Source organism: Cricetulus griseus, chromosome 3 (assembly GCF_003668045.3).
Source record: "Cricetulus griseus strain 17A/GY chromosome 3, alternate assembly CriGri-PICRH-1.0, whole genome shotgun sequence".
Taxonomy (NCBI): domain Eukaryota; kingdom Metazoa; phylum Chordata; class Mammalia; order Rodentia; family Cricetidae; genus Cricetulus; species Cricetulus griseus.
In genome coordinates, this window is record NC_048596.1 from 183,700,050 (window position 1) to 183,718,597 (window position 18,548).

The 18,548-nt window shown below is 45.9% G+C and overlaps 1 protein-coding gene across 1 annotated transcript; it reads right to left on the reverse strand.

Annotated features, from left to right (window-relative positions):
- Positions 1-1,434: 1,434 nt before the first annotated feature.
- On the reverse strand, positions 1,435-16,069 carry Nqo1 (NAD(P)H quinone dehydrogenase 1). The gene is made up of 6 exons (XM_027405950.2): positions 15,911-16,069; positions 8,051-8,215; positions 7,850-7,980; positions 5,944-6,057; positions 4,523-4,624; positions 1,435-2,318 (listed from the first exon to the last, which is right to left on the reverse strand). The coding sequence occupies exons 1-6, from the start codon at positions 15,915-15,917 to the stop codon at positions 2,013-2,015; spliced, it is 825 nt and encodes a 274-aa protein (XP_027261751.1). The 5' UTR covers positions 15,918-16,069; the 3' UTR covers positions 1,435-2,012.
- Positions 16,070-18,548: the final 2,479 nt, after the last annotated feature.

Consider the following 18,548-nt stretch of genomic DNA (forward strand, 5'->3'; position numbering starts at 1 on the left):
TGCCTATACCACTGGTAACAGTGAAGTGGGTTTATTTGTTGAAATGAATCCCAAAGCATCCAGCACTAAATCAGGTCTGCAGATTCTCTGACCATATAGCTTTGCAAATTTTCTTGCCATTTGCCACAAGAGGGTGCACTATTGTAATCTCCTGAATTACACCCACAGTGGGAAGAGATAGATGCACCTAAAGATTTGTTTCTAGAGACAGGGTTTCATGTTGCCCAAGATAACCTCAAACTCACTATGTAGCTCAGGATGACCTTAAGTTTCTGACCCTGTCTCCTCAATGCTGAGATGACAGTCATAGCATCGTCAACATGCCCAGCTTGCCTTTCAAGAAGTTAAATGGGGAGGGAGGAGTAGAGAAATGGCTCAACATTTAAGAGTCCTTGCTGTTCTAGCAGAGGGTCCAAAAGGAGTTCAATTCTGGGAACCTACATTGGTGACTTACAACCAGATGCCCATAACTCCAGGAGCTGTGACTCCATCTTCTAGTTTCCATAGGCACCCACACTCACGTGTACATACACGCCTAAATAAAAATTAATTTTACACCAAAATTGTTATACCAAAATGAGGAACTGAGAATGTAGTTCAAGGGAAGAATCCTTGCTTCACATTTGTGAGAAGACTATTCTTTAGCCACCCACACAACACACATGCACACACCACACACAGAGAGAATGTTTAAATTATTGACCATAAATAATAAGACCTACGACTTTATCGCCCAAATCATGAAATCCAAATACTTTCATAAAATGAATGTAATCATCAGGGCTGGAGAGATAGTTCAGTAGCTAAAGAGCACTTTCTGCTCTTGTAAAGGACCTGAGTTTGGTTCCCAGCACCCACTTCCAGTGGCTCCCAACCACCTGTACCTCCAGCTCTGGGTGATCCAAGGCCATTTTCTGGCCTCTGTTGGACACTTGCACTCACATGTCTACAAGCCCTCAGGCAGACACACACAAGTGCACATAATTAAAAGTAAAACATCTTTAAAAATAAAAAGGAATGTCATTGATTTCACAGTATTATAGAAAAACCTTCAAGATATTTGTATAGATCAAACTTTTGTTTCACTAGAAGGCTATAGTTTTTTTGTTGTTGTTTTGGATTTAGGATTTATGTGTATGGATGTTTTGCTTGCATGTATGTCTGTGCACTGTGTGCCTGTGGTGTCTGCAGAGGACAGAAGAGGGCATTGGATCCATTGGAACGGAGTTAGAAACAGCCATTAGTTTCTATGTAGGTGTCTGGGCTGGAAGATGAATCCAGGATCTGGGCAAGAGCAACAAGCGCTCTTACCTGCTGAACCGACTCTCCAGCTCAGTAGTGGGCTATTGTTTTTAAGTATTGGAGGGCTTAAAGGCGTGTACCACCATACCCTGCTGTGGTCATTTATTTCTGCAAAAAAATGAATTAGAAGAATGAGACCAAGACCTGTTTTAATATTCATTTCCCAAGACCTGTGTGCACTGTGTACAAGACAGAGAAGAGAAGAGAGAAACCCCCCTGGGAGACAAGCCAGTCACTGCTCAGTAATTGAAACCAGGACGCATCATAAACAGGCTTCAGCTTGCTAACTGCTAAAACGAGTCAGTCCCTCAGTCATGGTTTTCTCAGAGCAATTCCCCTCTGCCCTAAACCACAGAGAGGTAATTAAAAGAAACAAATCTCTGAGAGTTGGCTGCCATGTAGCCAGGGCTAGCCCTAAGAAAGGGAATACATTGCATCGATGACCTAAAGGAATATCTTCCAGCTCCCATACCTCCTTCCCACCCTAATCCACCCTGCTTCATATCCCAAGTGACCTGTGGCACATAATCTGATTTCAGTCATATTGCTGTCATAGCCATACACTCGATGACAGAACTTTCCAAAATGTATGGTGTGAGCCTATTTTATTTTCCTATCCTTGTGGAATAAGGGGAAAAAAACAAAAGAAAGCTAGCAAGCTGGAAAAACAATAACTAGATTTAACTACGTGTTGGGGGTGGGGGACACCCTTATTTTCTAGCTTTGATCTGGCTGTCAGCTGGAATGGACTTGCCCAAGTGATGGCCCACAGAAAGGCCAAATTTGTTCTTTTTCTGCTCCTCTTGAACTTCTTTTTTCAGTAAGAATCCTGCTTGGAAATTTAGGTCAAACAGGCTGCTTGGCGCAAAATAGAGTGGTGTCTCATCCCAGATAGTCTCCAGTCGTTTCTTCCACCCTTCTAGGATCTGAGTCCGGGCATCTGGTGGGGTGTGGCCAATGCTGTACACCAGCTGTGGTTCCAAGACCTGGAAGCCACAGAAATGTAGAGTGCCACTCTAAAAGAGACAAAGAATACAAAGCTAAATTTCAGGAGCAGTCAGACAGGCTGTACTGTAAATAAGTATCAGAAGCTGATCTTGGGGCTGGAGAGCTGGCTTAACCATGAAGATTTGCTGCTCTTTCAGAGAACCCAAGCTTGGTGCCCAGCACCCATGTGGAAAGACTCAAAACCACCGTCACTCCAGCTCTAAGGGATTGGATGACATTTTCTGACCGCTGTGGGGCACCTATGTAGCACACACTCGGAGCAGTAAAATAAATAAATAGAAATCTTAAAAAAAAAAAAAAAAAAAAAAAAAGCTGGGTGGTGGTGGTGCACGCCTTTAGTCCCAGCACTCAGGAGGCAGAGGCAGGAGGATCTCTGAGTTCTAGGCCAGCCTGGTCTACAAAGCGAATTCCAGGATAGGTTCCAAAGCTACACAGAGAAACCCTATCTGGAAAAACCAAAAACAACAGCAGCAACAACAACAACAACAAACAGTCCTGGAGCTGGAGGGAGAGCTCAGTGGTTAAGAGCGCTGGCTGCTCTTCCAGAGGACCTAGGTTGTGTTCCCAGTACCCACATGGTGGCAACACCTGTTCCAGGAGGTCTAATGTCCTCTTTTGGCCTCCGCTGACACTGCATACACACACTACACAGATACATGCAGGCAAAACTCATAAAATAAAAATTAAATTACATTTAAAAAAATCATTTTTGTTTTTCGAGACAGGGTTTCTAGATAGTGTAGCCCTGACTGTCCTTGAACTCACTCTGTAGATCAGGCTGGCATCGAACTCACAGGATCTGCCTTCCTCTGCCTCACCAGTACTGGGATTAAAGGTATGAGCCACCACCACTTGGCTAAATTTTTAAAATTCTTTTAAAAGGGTGATCTGGGTTTGCCAATGAGAGAAAATCCAGTCAGAGGCCTGAGGTACCCCTGGTGAAGTCACAGTTCCTTCTCTTACCTTCTGCTCTCCCTCCCTTCCTGTTACCTCATTTAGCCTCTTTGGTGAAGCTTTCCTTTGAATGAATACAGTCTTGAAACTGTGCCAACCTGGATCCTCTGCCAAAACAGTCGGAAGTTCTGTTACACTGGGGAGAGTGCTTGCTCCTTGGCACTGGCTCGTGCCAGGGTATGTGGATGTGCATTTTCCTGCCTCCCTACACCATGAGTTCCATCTTTACAAATGATCCCTCCACTGCCCACCTCACTCACTCTCTTCTCCAATCCCTTTCCCTCAGTAGACATCATCGTCAGGGTCCAACGGCCCCAAAGCCCACCTCTAAGGCAAGTTGAGTGGACACAGTTCTTACCTTGTCCTGGGGAGCCAGATGTGCTGGTCCATGCCTTAAACCCAGCACCCAATAAGCTGAGGCACAATTGCCACAAGTTCAAGTCACCCTGGGCTTACTTAATGAGATGCCCCTTTTTAAATAATTTATTTTTATTTTATGTGCGTTGTTGGGGTTTTACCTGCATGTATGTCTGTGAGGGTGTTGGATCCCCTGGGAATGGATATATGGATACTGGTAATTGAACCTGGGTCCTCTGGAAGAGCAGCCAGTGTTCTTAACTGCTGAGCAGTCTCTCCAGCCCATGACACACCACATTGAACCACCACCACCCCTTAAAAAAAAAAAGAAAGAAAGAAAGAAAGAAAGAAAGAAAGAAAGAAAGAAAGAGCTGGGGAGATGGCTCAGAGAGTAAAGGTACCAGCCTTGCAATACTGATGGAGTTAGTTAGAACCCAGAACGCTTGTAAAAAAAAAAAAAAAAAAAAAAAAAAAAAGTGAATGCAGTGGCGTGAATCTGCAATCCCAGCATGCCAAGCCACGATGGGAGGCGGGGACACACACACACCACACACACACACACACACACACACACACACACACACACACACACACACACACACACACTTTGTTGTTCTGGAGCTGGAGATACAATTCCAAAAGACTGCAGAGACCAAGGCTTTGGCTCCACACATTGAGGGTCGGTGCACGTTGGTTAGGAGAGACTGTTTGACCATGTTGTACCCCAGAGGGCTGGGTCATCTATGTCACAAGTCCCCGAAGAAAGCTCGGGTGCTGCTGCACCGTTGCCAGGATTTTCTCCTCACACCTTGGGTCAGTTTTCGGTTACTGTCTGGAGGTTTGGACTCTGAGGAATGCTCAGCTAACAAACTCCCCTGGAAGTTCACCGACAACGAGGTACCTGAATTGGCCACAGGACGACGTTCATGTCCCCGTGGACACCGTGAACAGAGTACATGGAGCCGCTGGCCCCAGTGGTGATGGAAAGCAAGGTCTTCTTATTCTGAAAGGGAAAACAAGAGTCACCCCCTCCTCTCCTGGGTCCCAGGGAGTTAATGAACTGCCCCAGGGAGAGGGGCTAATGAGCCCAACCTATTGTTCAGCTCCTCTGCAGCCTCAGCGTGACTCTGCACATGCCCCAACTGCAGCTGTGACTTGCTTGTGGCTGTGGATAGCCATGACTGCAGCACAGATCACCAGCTCACTTAAAACGTTAGGAGATGGCCAGACATGGTGGCGCACGCCTTTAATCCCAGCACCCAGGAGGCAGGTGGGTCTCTGTGAGTTCCAGGTTGGCCTGGAAGTGAGACCCTGTGTCGTTTTTTTTTTTTTTTTTTTATTTAGATTAAAAAAAAAAAAGTCACAAGATGTTTCTTGCCACTATTTGGCCTCCAAACAACAAAGTTTTTTTTTTTTTTTTTTTTTTTTTTTTTTTTTTTTGATGCAAACTGCACAAGGCTTTATTGTAATTTAACGAGCTAACCCCATGTTAACTCGGGTCTTTCACCCACCCACCATGGTGGATGGCTCGCAAAAGACCACAACAAAGGTTTTTGTTTGTTTGTTTGTTTTATTTTTTCCAGACAGAATCTCATGTATCCCAGGCTGACCTAAAACTCTCTGGTTGAGGATGACCTTGAACTTCTGATCTTCATGCCTTTACCTCCCAAATGGGATTTTAGGTGCCTACCACCATGTCAGTAAAATTTCCATTTTATTTTTATTATGGAAAATCTCAAACATGAAGAGAACAGCCCAAAAAAGTGTCCACCAAACATCTTAAAGTCTAGTTTCATCTATTCTTCGACACTCATTAATCCCCTCAACACTCACTTTTTCATGTTTTTCTGGAATATTTACAACAAAGGCTGGTGAGATAGCTTAGCTGGTAAAGGTGCCTGCCACCAAGACTGACAACCTGAGTCTTTCCCGCCAATCTGCAAGTCGACCTCTGATTTCCACATACACACTGAGGCATGTGTATGTCCTTCCCACATAAATAAATAAATAGGGGATGAAGAGATGCTTTAGGGGTTAAGAGCACTCGCTGCTCTCCCTTCAACCCAGGTTCAATTCCCAGCACCCACAAGGGGGTCTGATGTCCTTTTCTGGACTCCTTGGGCACTGCGCACATGTAGTACACAGACAGACATACAAACAGGCATAATGCCCTTATACATAAAATAATGCATAAGTGAATGAAAAAAAATCAAACAAATCCAAAACATCACACATTCGATTTATAAGAGCTGTACAATTCATCCCTCCCAGGTCTGTGCGCTCAGGGTAGAATCTACCAAGAATGCCCAGTGGTTCACCTACCTTGAAAGGGCCTTTGTCATACATGGTGGCATATGTGAAGGCAAATTCTGCAACAAGCACTCGCTCAAACCAACCTTTCAGAATGGCGGGCACTCCAAACCACTGCAAAGGGAACTGTGGGACAGAAAACAGCCAGGAGGTCAACTCAGGGCACTCCCTTGCCTGTCCTTCCCCCATGTGGCCAGGAAGCACTCAGGTGCTAAGCAGCTGTCCACAGTATCACCATAGGGCACCTTTGCCCTTGTCATTCCCTCAAGAAAAGTTAGTGCTTTTAACAAAATAGGAGTAACCAGGGGCCAGGGGCGTGACCTAGCACTCAGGAGGCAGAGGCAGGTTGATCTCTGTGAGTTTGAGGCCAGCCTAGTCTACATATCAAGTTCCAGGTCAGCCACGACTATATAGGGAGACCCAGTCTCAAAAAAAAAAAAAAAATCAAAATAAAAGAAACACAGGGCTGGAGAGATGGCTTACAGGTTAAAAGCACTTACTTCTCTTCCAGATGACTCAGGTTCAGCCCCAGCACTCATGTTAAATGGCTCAGAAATCTAGTTCGAAGGGACCCAACATCCACTTCTGGTCTCCACAGGCCCCTACACCTTCATACACATACCCACTCACAAACACACAGCCTACATAATTTAAAAAATACATTTTCCTGACATAGTTGAACACACCTTAAAGCCCAGCTCTGTGAGTTCTACGACAGCTTGTTCAGCATAATCCCAACCAGACAGGGCTACACAGAGACCCTGTCTCAAAACAAAAAAACTAAAGAAAAATATATGGTAGTATATAACTCAATAAGAAAAGAGAAAATTCTATCCTTGATTTTGGCTTTCTTTCTCTGTCTCTGTCTCTGTCTCTGTCTCTCCCTCTCCCCCCCCCTCTCTTTCTCTCTCTCTCTTTCTCCTAAAAACTACAACCATTGGCTGGGTGTGAATAAAGTCACATGCAAATCAGATCTATTTCCATGAAATCCACCTGATGGCAAAAGTCCAAGTAGCAAGGGCTGCAGGCGAGTTTGCCTCTTCGAGGAATGGCTGAATATTTTTCCAAGAGCTTGTGTTAGCAGGCGTCCTCCCAAGACGCCGTGCCTCCCTTGTGCTCACAGATCTACAGTCCTATTATCTAGAATAATCAAAGCCCCTCAAAATGCAGATCACTGGCCACTGTGGCTAAGGTTTATCAGGTGCCCCACGAGGAAGTTGTATCTAGGCTACTGTTCAGTGGCAGAGCACTGGCCTAGCAAACAGGCATGAGGTCCTGGCATTCATCCCCAGCACCTCAAAACTGCATCTTACTTGCCCTCTGGTCCCAATAAAAGCAGAGAAGGGCCTGCTCCAGTCTTTACTCTCCTCAAAACATGGTTCAAAGCTCATGAACACATCCAGGAAGAAAACCAGGACAAAGAATTTGCAGGGCTTAGAGACATGGCTCAGTCGGTAAAGAACTGGTCTCACGAGTATGAGTGCCTGAGTTCAATTCCCGAGCACACAGGTGAAAGGCTGTGGCCCATGGCATGCTTCTAATCCCAGTAACAGGGAAGTGGGGAGGTACAAACAGGTCGATTCCTGGGCCTCTCTTGCCAGCCATCCTAGCTGCATTGCTGAGCTCCAGGGCAATGGTATTCCATCTTTTGGCCTACACACACACACACACACACACACACACACACACACACACACACACTCACTCACACACACACACACACACACACACACACTCACACAATTTAAATAAATACACAAAGTGTAGGCAGTTCAGCTGCACATTATCTGTGAGCCTATGCAATGCCACCCCTGACTGACATTACTTATTCAGAGAGAATGCAGAAAGTGTCAGGTCTAGGACAATAAGGACAAACACCCCAGACATGGCTTTCTTACGATTTCTGTCCTGGCCATACCTGAAATATCACGAGGTCTGCAGCTTCCAGCTTTTTCTGTTCAGCCACGATATCTGGGCTCAGGCGGCCTTCCTTATATGCTAGTGTTGACTCTGAAGTGTACTGAAAGTTCTCTGCGTCCTTCAGCTTACCTGTTGGGAGGAAAGAGGGGCTGAGTCTGGGCCACAGGGTCCACTGTCAATGGAGAGAGACAGTTCTTACCTGTGATATCCTTTCTGGAAATGATGGGGTTAAAGTTCATAGCATAGAGGTCAGATTCATCCACCTCCCATCCTTTCTTCTTCAGAGTCTCTACAGCAGCCTCCTTCATGGCGTAGTTGAACGATGTCCTCTCTGAATGGGCCAATACAATCAGGGCTCTTCTTACTGTTTAGACATAATAAGGTGAGACGTGGAAGGAAAATTCAAACAGACCAAATGAGTCTCTCATCTCAAATGCTTAGGGCCAGACATGTTTCCATTGTAGTTTTTCAGACTGGAGAATAGCGACTAAGGAATAGTGGCTAACATTATCAATTAAACAGCCCTAATCTGAAAATCTGAAGTTCAGGCTGGTGAGATGGCTCAGCAGGTCTGCGCTTGCTGACAAGACTGATGACCTAAGGCCAATCCCCAGGATCCATGTGGTGGAAGGAAGGAACCGGCTCTGAGGTTATCCTGACCTCCACATGGACTATGTACACATACACACGCACGCACGCACGCACGCACACCATATATGCAATGAATTCATTTGTTAAAATCTGAGGGCCAGAGGGTTCCAAAATCCAAAATATTTTGAACATCATGTCAATACCCAAAAAAGTTTCCAAAAAAAAGCTAGTTGTGGAGTTTGCCTAGCATCCTTAATACCATTAAAAACACTTTGGATTTTAGATAGAGTGTTTCTGATTTCAGCTTTTCCATCTGTACCAACCAGCAAAGCTTCCGGAGCTGGGAAGTCAAGGATTGTAAGGGAAGAAGTGATAACTGGTAGTTGTCTTAGCTCATTTACCCTCTTACTATTCTATTGCAGTGAAGAGACACCATGTCCAAGACAACTCTTATAAAAGAAAGCATTTAACTGTGGGCTGGCTTACAGTTTCAAAAGGTTAGTTCATTATCATCATAGTGGGGGCATGGTGGCACTCATGACACTGGAACAGTAGCTGAGAGCTGCATCCTGATCCTCAGGAAGAAAGGGAACACAGGGCCTGGCATGGGCCTTTGAAACCTAAAAGCCTATCCCTCAGTGACAAACTTCCTGCAACAAGGCCACACCTTCTGATTCTTCCAATCCTTTCAAATGGTGCCAAACTCCCTGGTGACTGAGCATTCCAATGTATGAGCCTATGGGGCCATTCTCATTCAACCACTCACACTTTCTGTTTCTATAACTCCATACCACAGACTGCATGGTTTTATAATATATTACATGTGAAGATATATGTGATTCATAGCACTAGAGGGTGGGAGGAGGCTGCGCCTGCTGAGGGTCCTTCTCGATGGTGGGAAACTCTGCAAGAGTCCTACAACAGTGCTGGGTAATGCACAGTGAGAGCCACACTGCTTCTCTCTCCACATACTAATCCACAGATGTGGCAATGGCTTAGATCATTTCCGAGGGCCTCATGTAGCCCAAGCTAGCTTCAAATGAACTGTGTAACATAGGGTGACCTTGAACCCCTGGTCCTCCTACTTCTACCTCCCAAATTCTGAGACCTCCATGTCTGCCCCAATCACCTCTTTAATGCCCCATTTAGTTCTTACATCGTGTTTCACCACAGTGGTCAAATTCTAGTTTGTGTGTATGTGTGTATGTGTATTTGCTAACGTGTGTAGGTGTGTACATGTAGAGGCTAGAGAACACTTCGGGTGTCATCCCTCAGGCAACTTCTACCCTGATTGAGACACGGTCTCTCACTAACTTGAAAGTTACCAAGTAGGCCAGGTTGGCTGCCAGCAAGCCCCTGGAACTTTCCCGAGAATATAAGCACATACTTCCACACCTGGCCTTCTTTTTAAAACACAGGTTCTCGGGATCTGAACTCAGGTCCTTGTGCTTGCAAGACAAGCACTTCATAGACTGAGCCATTGAGATTGTAGCATTGTGTCCACTGCAGCCATCCATGAATGAGGTTAGGCATGCGATTGGGTTGAGTGTGAGTTTTGCATGCTTTGGTTCTGGCTTCAATTTGTTATGGTTTGAAGATGAAATGCACCACCCAACTAGGTTTAGTAGTTCATGTCTGTAATCCCAGCACTTGAGAGGCAGGAACAGGAGGATAATAGGTTCTGGCCAACCTGAGAGCCAAGGCTGACCCTGCCTTTTAAAAATAAAAAGTCCCTACAGGCTTGAGGATTGAACACTTAGTCCCCAACCAGTGGAGCTGGATTTACAGGGATTTGTAGGGTGCCCAGTTTGTTAGATTGGGTGCCCAATACTCTTAACGAAATCATCTCTCCAGCCCTGAGTTTTTGTTTGAGTTATTCCACAGACAGAAGTAACTTCCAGGGTAATGAGAGACCTAAATGTTATTTGTTTTGCAGCTGAGTTCTGAAACAGCAGGAATTACGGGCAGCACGGCTTGCTCAACTTCTGCTTTGCCTTGAGTCTCCCTGGAGTACATAGATCTAAGGACTCAGCATCTACTTTCTGTCAGGTCCTGCGGATCAAACCTGTAGCCTCACACCTCCTAGGACAGAGCCAGCCTTGCAGCCACAACACCATTTTGCCAATGCTCCTTGTTCCTGCTGGCATGCTGCGCAGAAACAGATGGGTTGATTATTCCATGAACCCTGAACCCGGAAGACTCTTGCTCCTCCCCCTGCACCTGCGTTTGATTTCCACTCCATTAACCCCTGAAATGCTCACGTCATCAGAAACCAACCTTTCATCTGTGCCACATTGTTAACTGGGCATCTATTAGGTATCACAGGGGCTGAGGACTTGGGACACATTACTGTGGAGTAAAAACTATATAAAAAAATAATGTTTGGCCAGGTGTGGTAGCGAAAGCCTTTTTTTTTTTTTTTCAAGACAGGGTTTCTCTGTGTAGCTTTGGAGCCTATCCTGGCACTCGCTCTGGAGACAGGGCTGGCCTCGAACTCACAGAGATCTGCCTGCCTCTGCCTCCCAAGTGCTGGGATTAAAGGCGTGTGCCACCAACGCCCGGCTGGTGAAAGCCTTTAATCCCAGAATTTGGGAGGCAGAGTCAGAGCTCTGTGAGTTCGAGGCCAGCCTGGCTGACATAGTGAGTTCCAGAGCTACATAGAGAGACCCTGCCACATGGGAAAAATAAATTAATTTTAAAATCACATTTAAAATGTTAATCTATTGATTTTATAGGTATGGGTGTTTTGTTTGCATGTATGCCTGTGCAGTATATGTACTCCCAGAACCCTCAGAGGGACTGCAGCTACAAACAGTTATGAGCTCCTATGTGGGTGCTGGAGATTGAGCCCAGACCCTCTCCAAGAGCAGCCAGTGTGTGTAACCAATGAGCCACTTCTCCAGGTCTATATTCGTCTGTTGTGTTGCTTTGGAAACAAGATCTCAGTATGTGGCCTTGGCTGCCCTGGAGCTTGTCATATAGACCAGGCTGGCCCCAAACTTGTAAAGATCCATTTGCCACTACCTCCCAAATGCTTTTAAGTTACATTATTTATGTGTTCAGAGAGAGAGAGAGAGAGAGACAGAGAGAGAGAGAGAGAGAGAGAGAGAGAGAGAGAGAGAGAGAGAGAGAGAGAGAGAATATGTTGGCAGAACTTACAGGAGATGATTTGTCTTTCCATATGAGTCCCAGAGTTGAAATGCAGGTCATCAAGCCTAGTGGCTGGTACCCTTATTCAATGAGCCACCTTGCCAACCCTGACTCTAAATTTTGGTAGCTGTTGTCTGGAGTCTCTATATTTTTTACTATCACCTCTGTCCTCATCAATTGCTCCATCGTTCATCCTTTACTTGCTTTCAGCATCCTGACAATCTAAAAGCTAGTGTGCTTCCTAGCTCTCTGCACTGCACGTCACAGCTACATGGATGCCAGCTCAAGAGACCTGAGTGACCAGAGGAACCAGAAAGAAATAATGTTCTTGCAGAGAGAGCTAGGAGCCTTTGTTTTGTTTTATTAGAGTTATTCGTTTGTTTTGAGACAGGGTCTCACTACAGAGACCTAGCTGGCCTTGAACTCACAGAGATCATTCCCTGCTTCTGCCTCCCAAGTGCTAGGGTTAAAGGCTTTCTCCACCAAGCCCAGTAACTCTTTCTTTCTGGGTTTCAGGCTCTCCTCCAGCCTTACCTGGAATTCGCTATGCAACCCAGGCTGCCCTCAAACTTGTGGGAATCACCCTAAGAAAGTGTTTTAATGGTGATATCATAGCAGTAAAAGATTTACCACCTACATGGTCTGTCTGGCAAGAAGACTACAGCAAGCCACTTGAAACACAGGAGAGCCACGCTACTAATTTCCCTGCAACCTGCTGTTAGTGGAAAACAAATGTCCTGCACATTCCAGTCAATCTCAAGACTGAGCTACTGAGCACACATAAAACTAAGTTATATTGCCTATTTCTGTAATGCCAGCACTTGGGAAACTGAGGCAGGAGGACTGCCATGAGTTCTAGGACAGCCTCAGCTGTAGTATAAGACCCTCTTTCAAAAACAATATTCAAATGGTCCCATTCTCCTCAATAGCTCTAATTTTGTATGTACACATAAATATGCCATGTTCTGTAAGATGGTATACCTTTTTTTTTTTTTTTTAGATAAGTGTTGGAACCCAGGCTGACCTTGAACTCAATATGTAGCTGAAGATGTCTTTGAATTTCAGACTCTCCAACTTCCCCCTCATAAACACTGGGGATTATGGGTGTGCACTATCACGCCCAGTTGTAAGACTAGCAAATAGAAAAGTATGTATGTATGTATTACGTATTTTGAGACAGTGTTTCTCTGTGTAGCATTGGCTGTCCTGAAACTCACTCTGTTAACCAATTCAGATGTTAATTGGTTAATGTTAACCAATTCAATCAAATTCAGAGATCTGCCTGCCTCTGCCTCCCAAGTGCTGGGATTAAAGGCATATGCCACTACTGCTTGGCTGTTATTATTTATTTATTTATTTTGCTTTTCAAGACGGTTTCTCTGTGTAGCCCTAGCTATCCTTGAACTCAATTTATAGACCAGGCTAGCCTTGAACTCTGAGATCGGCCTGCCTCCCAAGTGCAGGGGTTAAAGGCCTGAGCCACCACCACCACTACCTCCCAGCTGCAATTATCTTTTAAAAGATGCACTTTATTTTAAATCATGACTTATGTTTGTGCACGCAGGAGTATGAGAGGACATATGCTCCCCTGGAGCTGGAGTTACAGGTAATTGTTGTCAGGTCCACAGGAAACTCCAATTTCCCAAACTCCAAAGGCAGTCAAATATCCAGGCATGAGTCAGCCTGGACTATAGGAGGATTTCTGGTGGTTGGATAAAAGCCAGCATTCCTCGGGAACTCGTGAAAGTGGTTCCCATCTGCCAAAGGGAGTCATTTCCCTTACCTCTGACAGAAGGGACATGTGGCTTTCTGTGGCACCTATCAGCATATGTGTGGCACATAACAGCATGCTTGGCCTCCAGGCTCCCTGTTGAACGTTTCAAAGTCCATCCTAGCTCTTCTCGCTTCCTCTCCTGTCTCCTACCCTAAACTGGTTCCAGCCACACACACACACACACACACACACACACACACACACACACACACACACACACCGCCCCAGGAGCTACTCATTTCTCCTTATAACCCTGTTCTTCTCACTGTCTGCTCTGCTCCTGTTTCTCACAGTGTTTCCTCTATTTCTACCCCTGGCTGTTCTCCCTGTTCTCACAGAGAGCCCTGACCATGCTCAGTCTACTTCTTTTTCTCTCTGCTCTGGACTCTTCCTGATGCCTCTGGCTGTTCTCTCGTATCTACAATAATTAAAAAAAAAAAAAAAACCTTCCCCTTAACCATAACCTGATAACCAAACTGATTGCAGCACTCATCAGTTTCTAGACACTCGGGCAGCCAAACATAGGTTCTGGACTCAAATGTGTGTCCTCTGCAAGAGCAGCAAGTATTCCTAACCATTGAGTCATCTCTCTATGCCTAGAAAATATTCTAGTTCTAATTGGAGGGGGAGGTGCCAGCACTTCAGGGGGGTAGTTATAGAATCAAATGTAATAGCGCCCCATTCCCCAATCTGTAGTTTTATTTGCCATGGTTTCAGTTACCGTTGGTCAACAGGTTTTAAAAATATCAAATTGAAAATTCCAGAATTCTTTTTTTCTTTTTTTTTTTTTTGAGACAGGATTGCTCTGTGTAACTTTGGCTGTCCTGCAACTCTGTAGACCAGGCTGGTCTTTAACTCATGGAGACCTGCCTGCCTCTGCCTCCCAAGTGCTGGGATTAAAGGCATGTACCACCACTACCAGGCTAATTCATATTTTAAAAACCATGTGTGCTGGTTAGTTTTTGTCAGCTTGATACAAACTATACCACCTGGGCTTTGTGGCATGCACCTGTAATCCCAGCACCTGGGAGAGAGGCAAGAGGATCTGGAATTCAAGGTCAGGAGACCTGATTGAGTTAGAATCTAGTCTGGCCAAAATGAACAAGTGGGTGAATGAATAAAGAAACATTAAACTGAATCACAGGCATGGGGGTATAAGATAACATGCATGGCACTTTGATGTCTGCTATTCTAATGGAGGGGTCTTGAACTTTTATCCCTCACAGATAAATGGAGACCAGTACACAAAGGGAAAATAGCAGACATAGCCTTACCAGCTGTTGAAAACTCTTCCCTGCTGTTTCTCCCAGCCACTCATGGTAGAGCTTAGTGGGCATTCTCAACCAGTTTCCTGGAAGCATTGCCCTCATTCCCAGCATACTTCTAGCAAGGTAATGTCCTGAGTGCATTTGTGGAGGCTGCAGTAGTTTTAGAAGAAAAAGAACTACATACAAAAAGGTAGAATCCTGCACCAACTGTGGAGATGCTGCCTAAACCTTAGTGCTGCCCAAACTCAGGGCCAGCCCCTGTGGGGAAGCCCTGGACGCTAGTTGCTCAGGAAAGCAGTAGATGTCAGTTAGGTACCAGACAAGTGTGGTGGTGACCTTCAAGGACCCCCCTCCCTCACTTACCCTTTGGATGATGGCAAAGTGGGGAGACAGTCATAAAAATAGACCAAATGGCAAATCAGATTTCCCCCACCAAGTTCACAGTGGAAACTCTCCAGGGCCAGGCCGGCTGGAGTTGGGTCCCAGTTCTGTTATACCACTTCCTAGCTCCAGCCCCTCCCCCATCTTCTGTCTCCTCATTTTCCAGTTTTCTTCCAGAAGCTGACAATCCCTCCCCCCCTTTTGAGACAGTCTTTGTCTCTGTCTCTCTGTGTGTGTCTCTGTGTGTGTCTTTGTCTCTCTACTATGTAGCTCTGGCTGTCCTGGAATCACTAGGAAAACCAGGCTGGCCTCGAACTTAAAGAGATCTGCCTACCTCTGCCTCCCGAATGCTGGAATTAAGGGTGTGTGCCAAGCTCAGCAAGAGTCCCTATAAATTGCCTCTGCATTTTTATATGTTAGCAACTTATTCCCAAATACTTAAGTACTCTCTGGCCTAGGCTGGGGATGTGCACAGAACTCAGGTGGTAGAGTTTTACCTTAGTATCCAGGGCCATATAAACCAGGCATGGCGATGCATACCTACAATCCTGGTATGCAGGCAGTGGAGGCAAAAGGACCCTAAGTTCGTGGCCAGATTTCGCTATGCAGCAGTTTTAAGGCCAACCGGGGATACGTGAGGCCCTATCTCTAAATAGTCCAAATAAGGTGCTAGAGTGGCTCTGTTAGGGAAGGGATGGTGAAGGGGCAATACTGGGCTGCAGAATAAACGTTGCCTCTGGCTAGGAACAGAAGTTCCCCTTCCAAAGACTAGTCAAGAGACTAGTCAAGGCTCATCCAGGACCCTAATCACTTCACTTTTCCTCTTTGAAGCAAGGAACAAAACTCATAGCAAGCCCCTGCATGAATCTGGCTGGAGTCGGCTGGCTGCACTCACCCGCCATTGCTCCAGATGTTGAGGGCGGATCGTAGTACCAAGTGCTGATTGGCTGAGCAACTGGTTGCCAGGACGACCCTGCAGAATTACGGAGAAAAGCGAAGGGCTGCAGCCGGGACTAGTGTAAGCGGTGCCAGCTGAGCTTGGAAGCTTTATACCCTCCTACCCGGCCCGCCCGGCCCACTGTGTGGGGCAGCCAGAGAAGGCGGGGCTGGATTCCCAAGCCCAGAGGCGTTGGGCGGGGGATACCAAGTTACTGGAAAGGAGAAGCAGTTTAGGGCTGGAATAGGACTCCTGAATATGGAAGTCAAAAGAGTTTCCCGGAACCAGGGTGTGAGAGGGGATTTGAGGATATGGTTACATATGGGGTAAATTTAACTGCCCCCTGCCGGAGACCTCTTGGGTACAAAATGGAAATTTCCAACAGAAATTACCCGAGCTTTGTTGGACGTTCCTGTATATATGGCCAGTGTGGATTAGTATTTGCTCAGCCCTGGGAAATCGCTTTCGCTCGCAAAGGGCAGGGTGGGGCTGGCAAAGTACTGGATCAGATTTGCCGAGTCATTGTGACTCCAAACTAAGCGCTCAGAGAGACTTGGCATGTGAATGATTTTTTTTAATTGGTTTCTTTTCTTTTCTTTTCTTTTCTTTTCTTTTCTTTTCTTTTCTTTTTTTCAGCGTTCTGTTCTGTTCTTACAGACTCCACAAAGGCTGGTGCTGGTGGCGCACGCCTTTAATCCCAGTACTTGGAGACAGAAGCAGGCGGATCTCAGGGAGTTTGAAGTCAGCCTGGTCTACAAAGCAAGTGCCGGACGGTTACACAGAGAAACCTTGTCTCCAAAACCTGCCTGGAAAAAAAGGAAAGAAGGGGGGCAGGGGAGAAAGAAAGAAACTCTACAAAAACTGCCCCCCCCCTTGGTGTGTAACTCTGGGTCTCCTCAATTTTGCCCCTGGTGGACAGGTAACCAAGAACTGATCAGTGTGGCCCTCCAGGAAGCCAGGCAGCAGCCATGGAGAAGTATTTCTAAAGCCAGACAGATGAAATTTAGTAACTTTATACAAAGATTTACATCAGAACACAGAACAAAAAGGTTTTAAATCTCTATAAGTAAAAATTATGGTTGTGGGGCATGCTGCTGCACACCTTTAGTCCCAGCAGACAGTAGTCAGAGGCAGGCAGATCTCTGTGAGTTCAAGGCCAGCCCGGCCTACCTGGTGAGTTACAGAACAGTCAAAACTACATGGTGAAACCCTGTCTCAAACAACAACAACAACGAACAAAACAAAAGAACAAAACAAAAAAAACCAAAATGGTAAAGTCATCCTACAGAACAAAAGGGAGATGGACTGTCAGGAAGTCAAAGAAAGGGGGCTGGAGAGGACTCTGCTGTGAAGTGAACGCTGCTTTTCCAGGGGACCCTTTGGTCCTGACACACAACCAGTTGTAACTTAGCTTCAGGGAGCGCAGCATCTTAGTCTCAATTCTTGGACCTAACAGAGCTGACCTCTTAGCTAACTGAGGTGCCCATCTAACCAAATCAAAGCAGTCCTAGCCACCAGGTTCTCCCAGTATCCCTCAGTCTGGCATACCTTGCCCCCTCCCTAAAAACTCCAGCCCAGGGGCTGGCTGTCTTTACCCCAGAGGTTCTTCCCATATAATCCAGCCATTTTGGCTACACCGGTCCTTTTTACCCTTTACCCTCCTGGCCTCTTAGCCTCCTGGTCTCCTGCTCTCTCCTCTTCCCTACCTGCTTCCCTCAATGGCCAGGTTCAGGGTCCTGTTCACTCTGGACTCTCCCAGATGTCTCTGCCTCTGGCTATGCTCTCCTGTTTATCTACAATAAACCTGCTTCTCCACCATACCTAGGAGCAGTCATGTCTCCTTTTCTTTCTTTTTTCATTCAGGGTCAGGGGTTCAGGTCATCCTCAGTGTTGAGATCAAGCCATGCTCTGCTCCAAGTCATTCCATGTTGTAGAAAACAGTGGTCTTCAGGCAGTGCCCTGCCTCAATAGACTCCATTTTACAAGGACCTAGAAACTATGCCATCTGTCACAGCATCCATTGAGCACAGACTCCTGGGAATAGAAAGGATACATCCTTAGGTTTATTGGGGAGACTTGAAGCTGTGGGGTCACATGGTAGAGCAGGCAAGGAGGTTATTGTGGTGACAGATAAGTGTTAGGGGAGCCAGGAATGTTAAACACACAGGGTTGTTCCTTCAAAGGGAGAGATGTATAACCTGTTTTTTACCCAGAATGCTGGGTAGAGGACCACACCAGATCCTCCCCAGACCCTGATCTCTGACCCATTTCCTCAGTTTATCTATAGAACCCACCTTTATGGACAATGTCACTTGTACTTTACAAAGAGTTTTGATGTAGTCATGTCTTCAGCTTTGTTGTGCACATGGGATTGAGCAAATTATCACCAGGAAACTTTTCACCAAATTGTGATGTGCTTAAATATACCTAAAATAAACTACTTGGTATCAGACTTGAAGTCTGAACCACCATTGGATTGTTACTCTGCCGGCTGTGGTGTTTGTAGAGACCCCCACAACATGGATGCATTAAAATCCTATCAGGGAAACCAGGCCCAAGAACTTACCCGGCATATTGAGGAAAGGGGATAGCTCCC

Bases quoted from the DNA above. Each gene is read 5' to 3' on its own strand.
- Nqo1 (XM_027405950.2), bottom strand. The intron at 6,058-7,849 runs GTATGGCCAGGA...TCTGTCCCACAG, and splicing joins CAGACCTCGTGATATTTCAG to TTCCCTTTGCAGTGGTTTGG. The intron at 2,319-4,522 runs GTACCTCGTTGT...TGTCTCTTTTAG, and splicing joins TCGTCCTGTGGCCAATTCAG to AGTGGCACTCTACATTTCTG.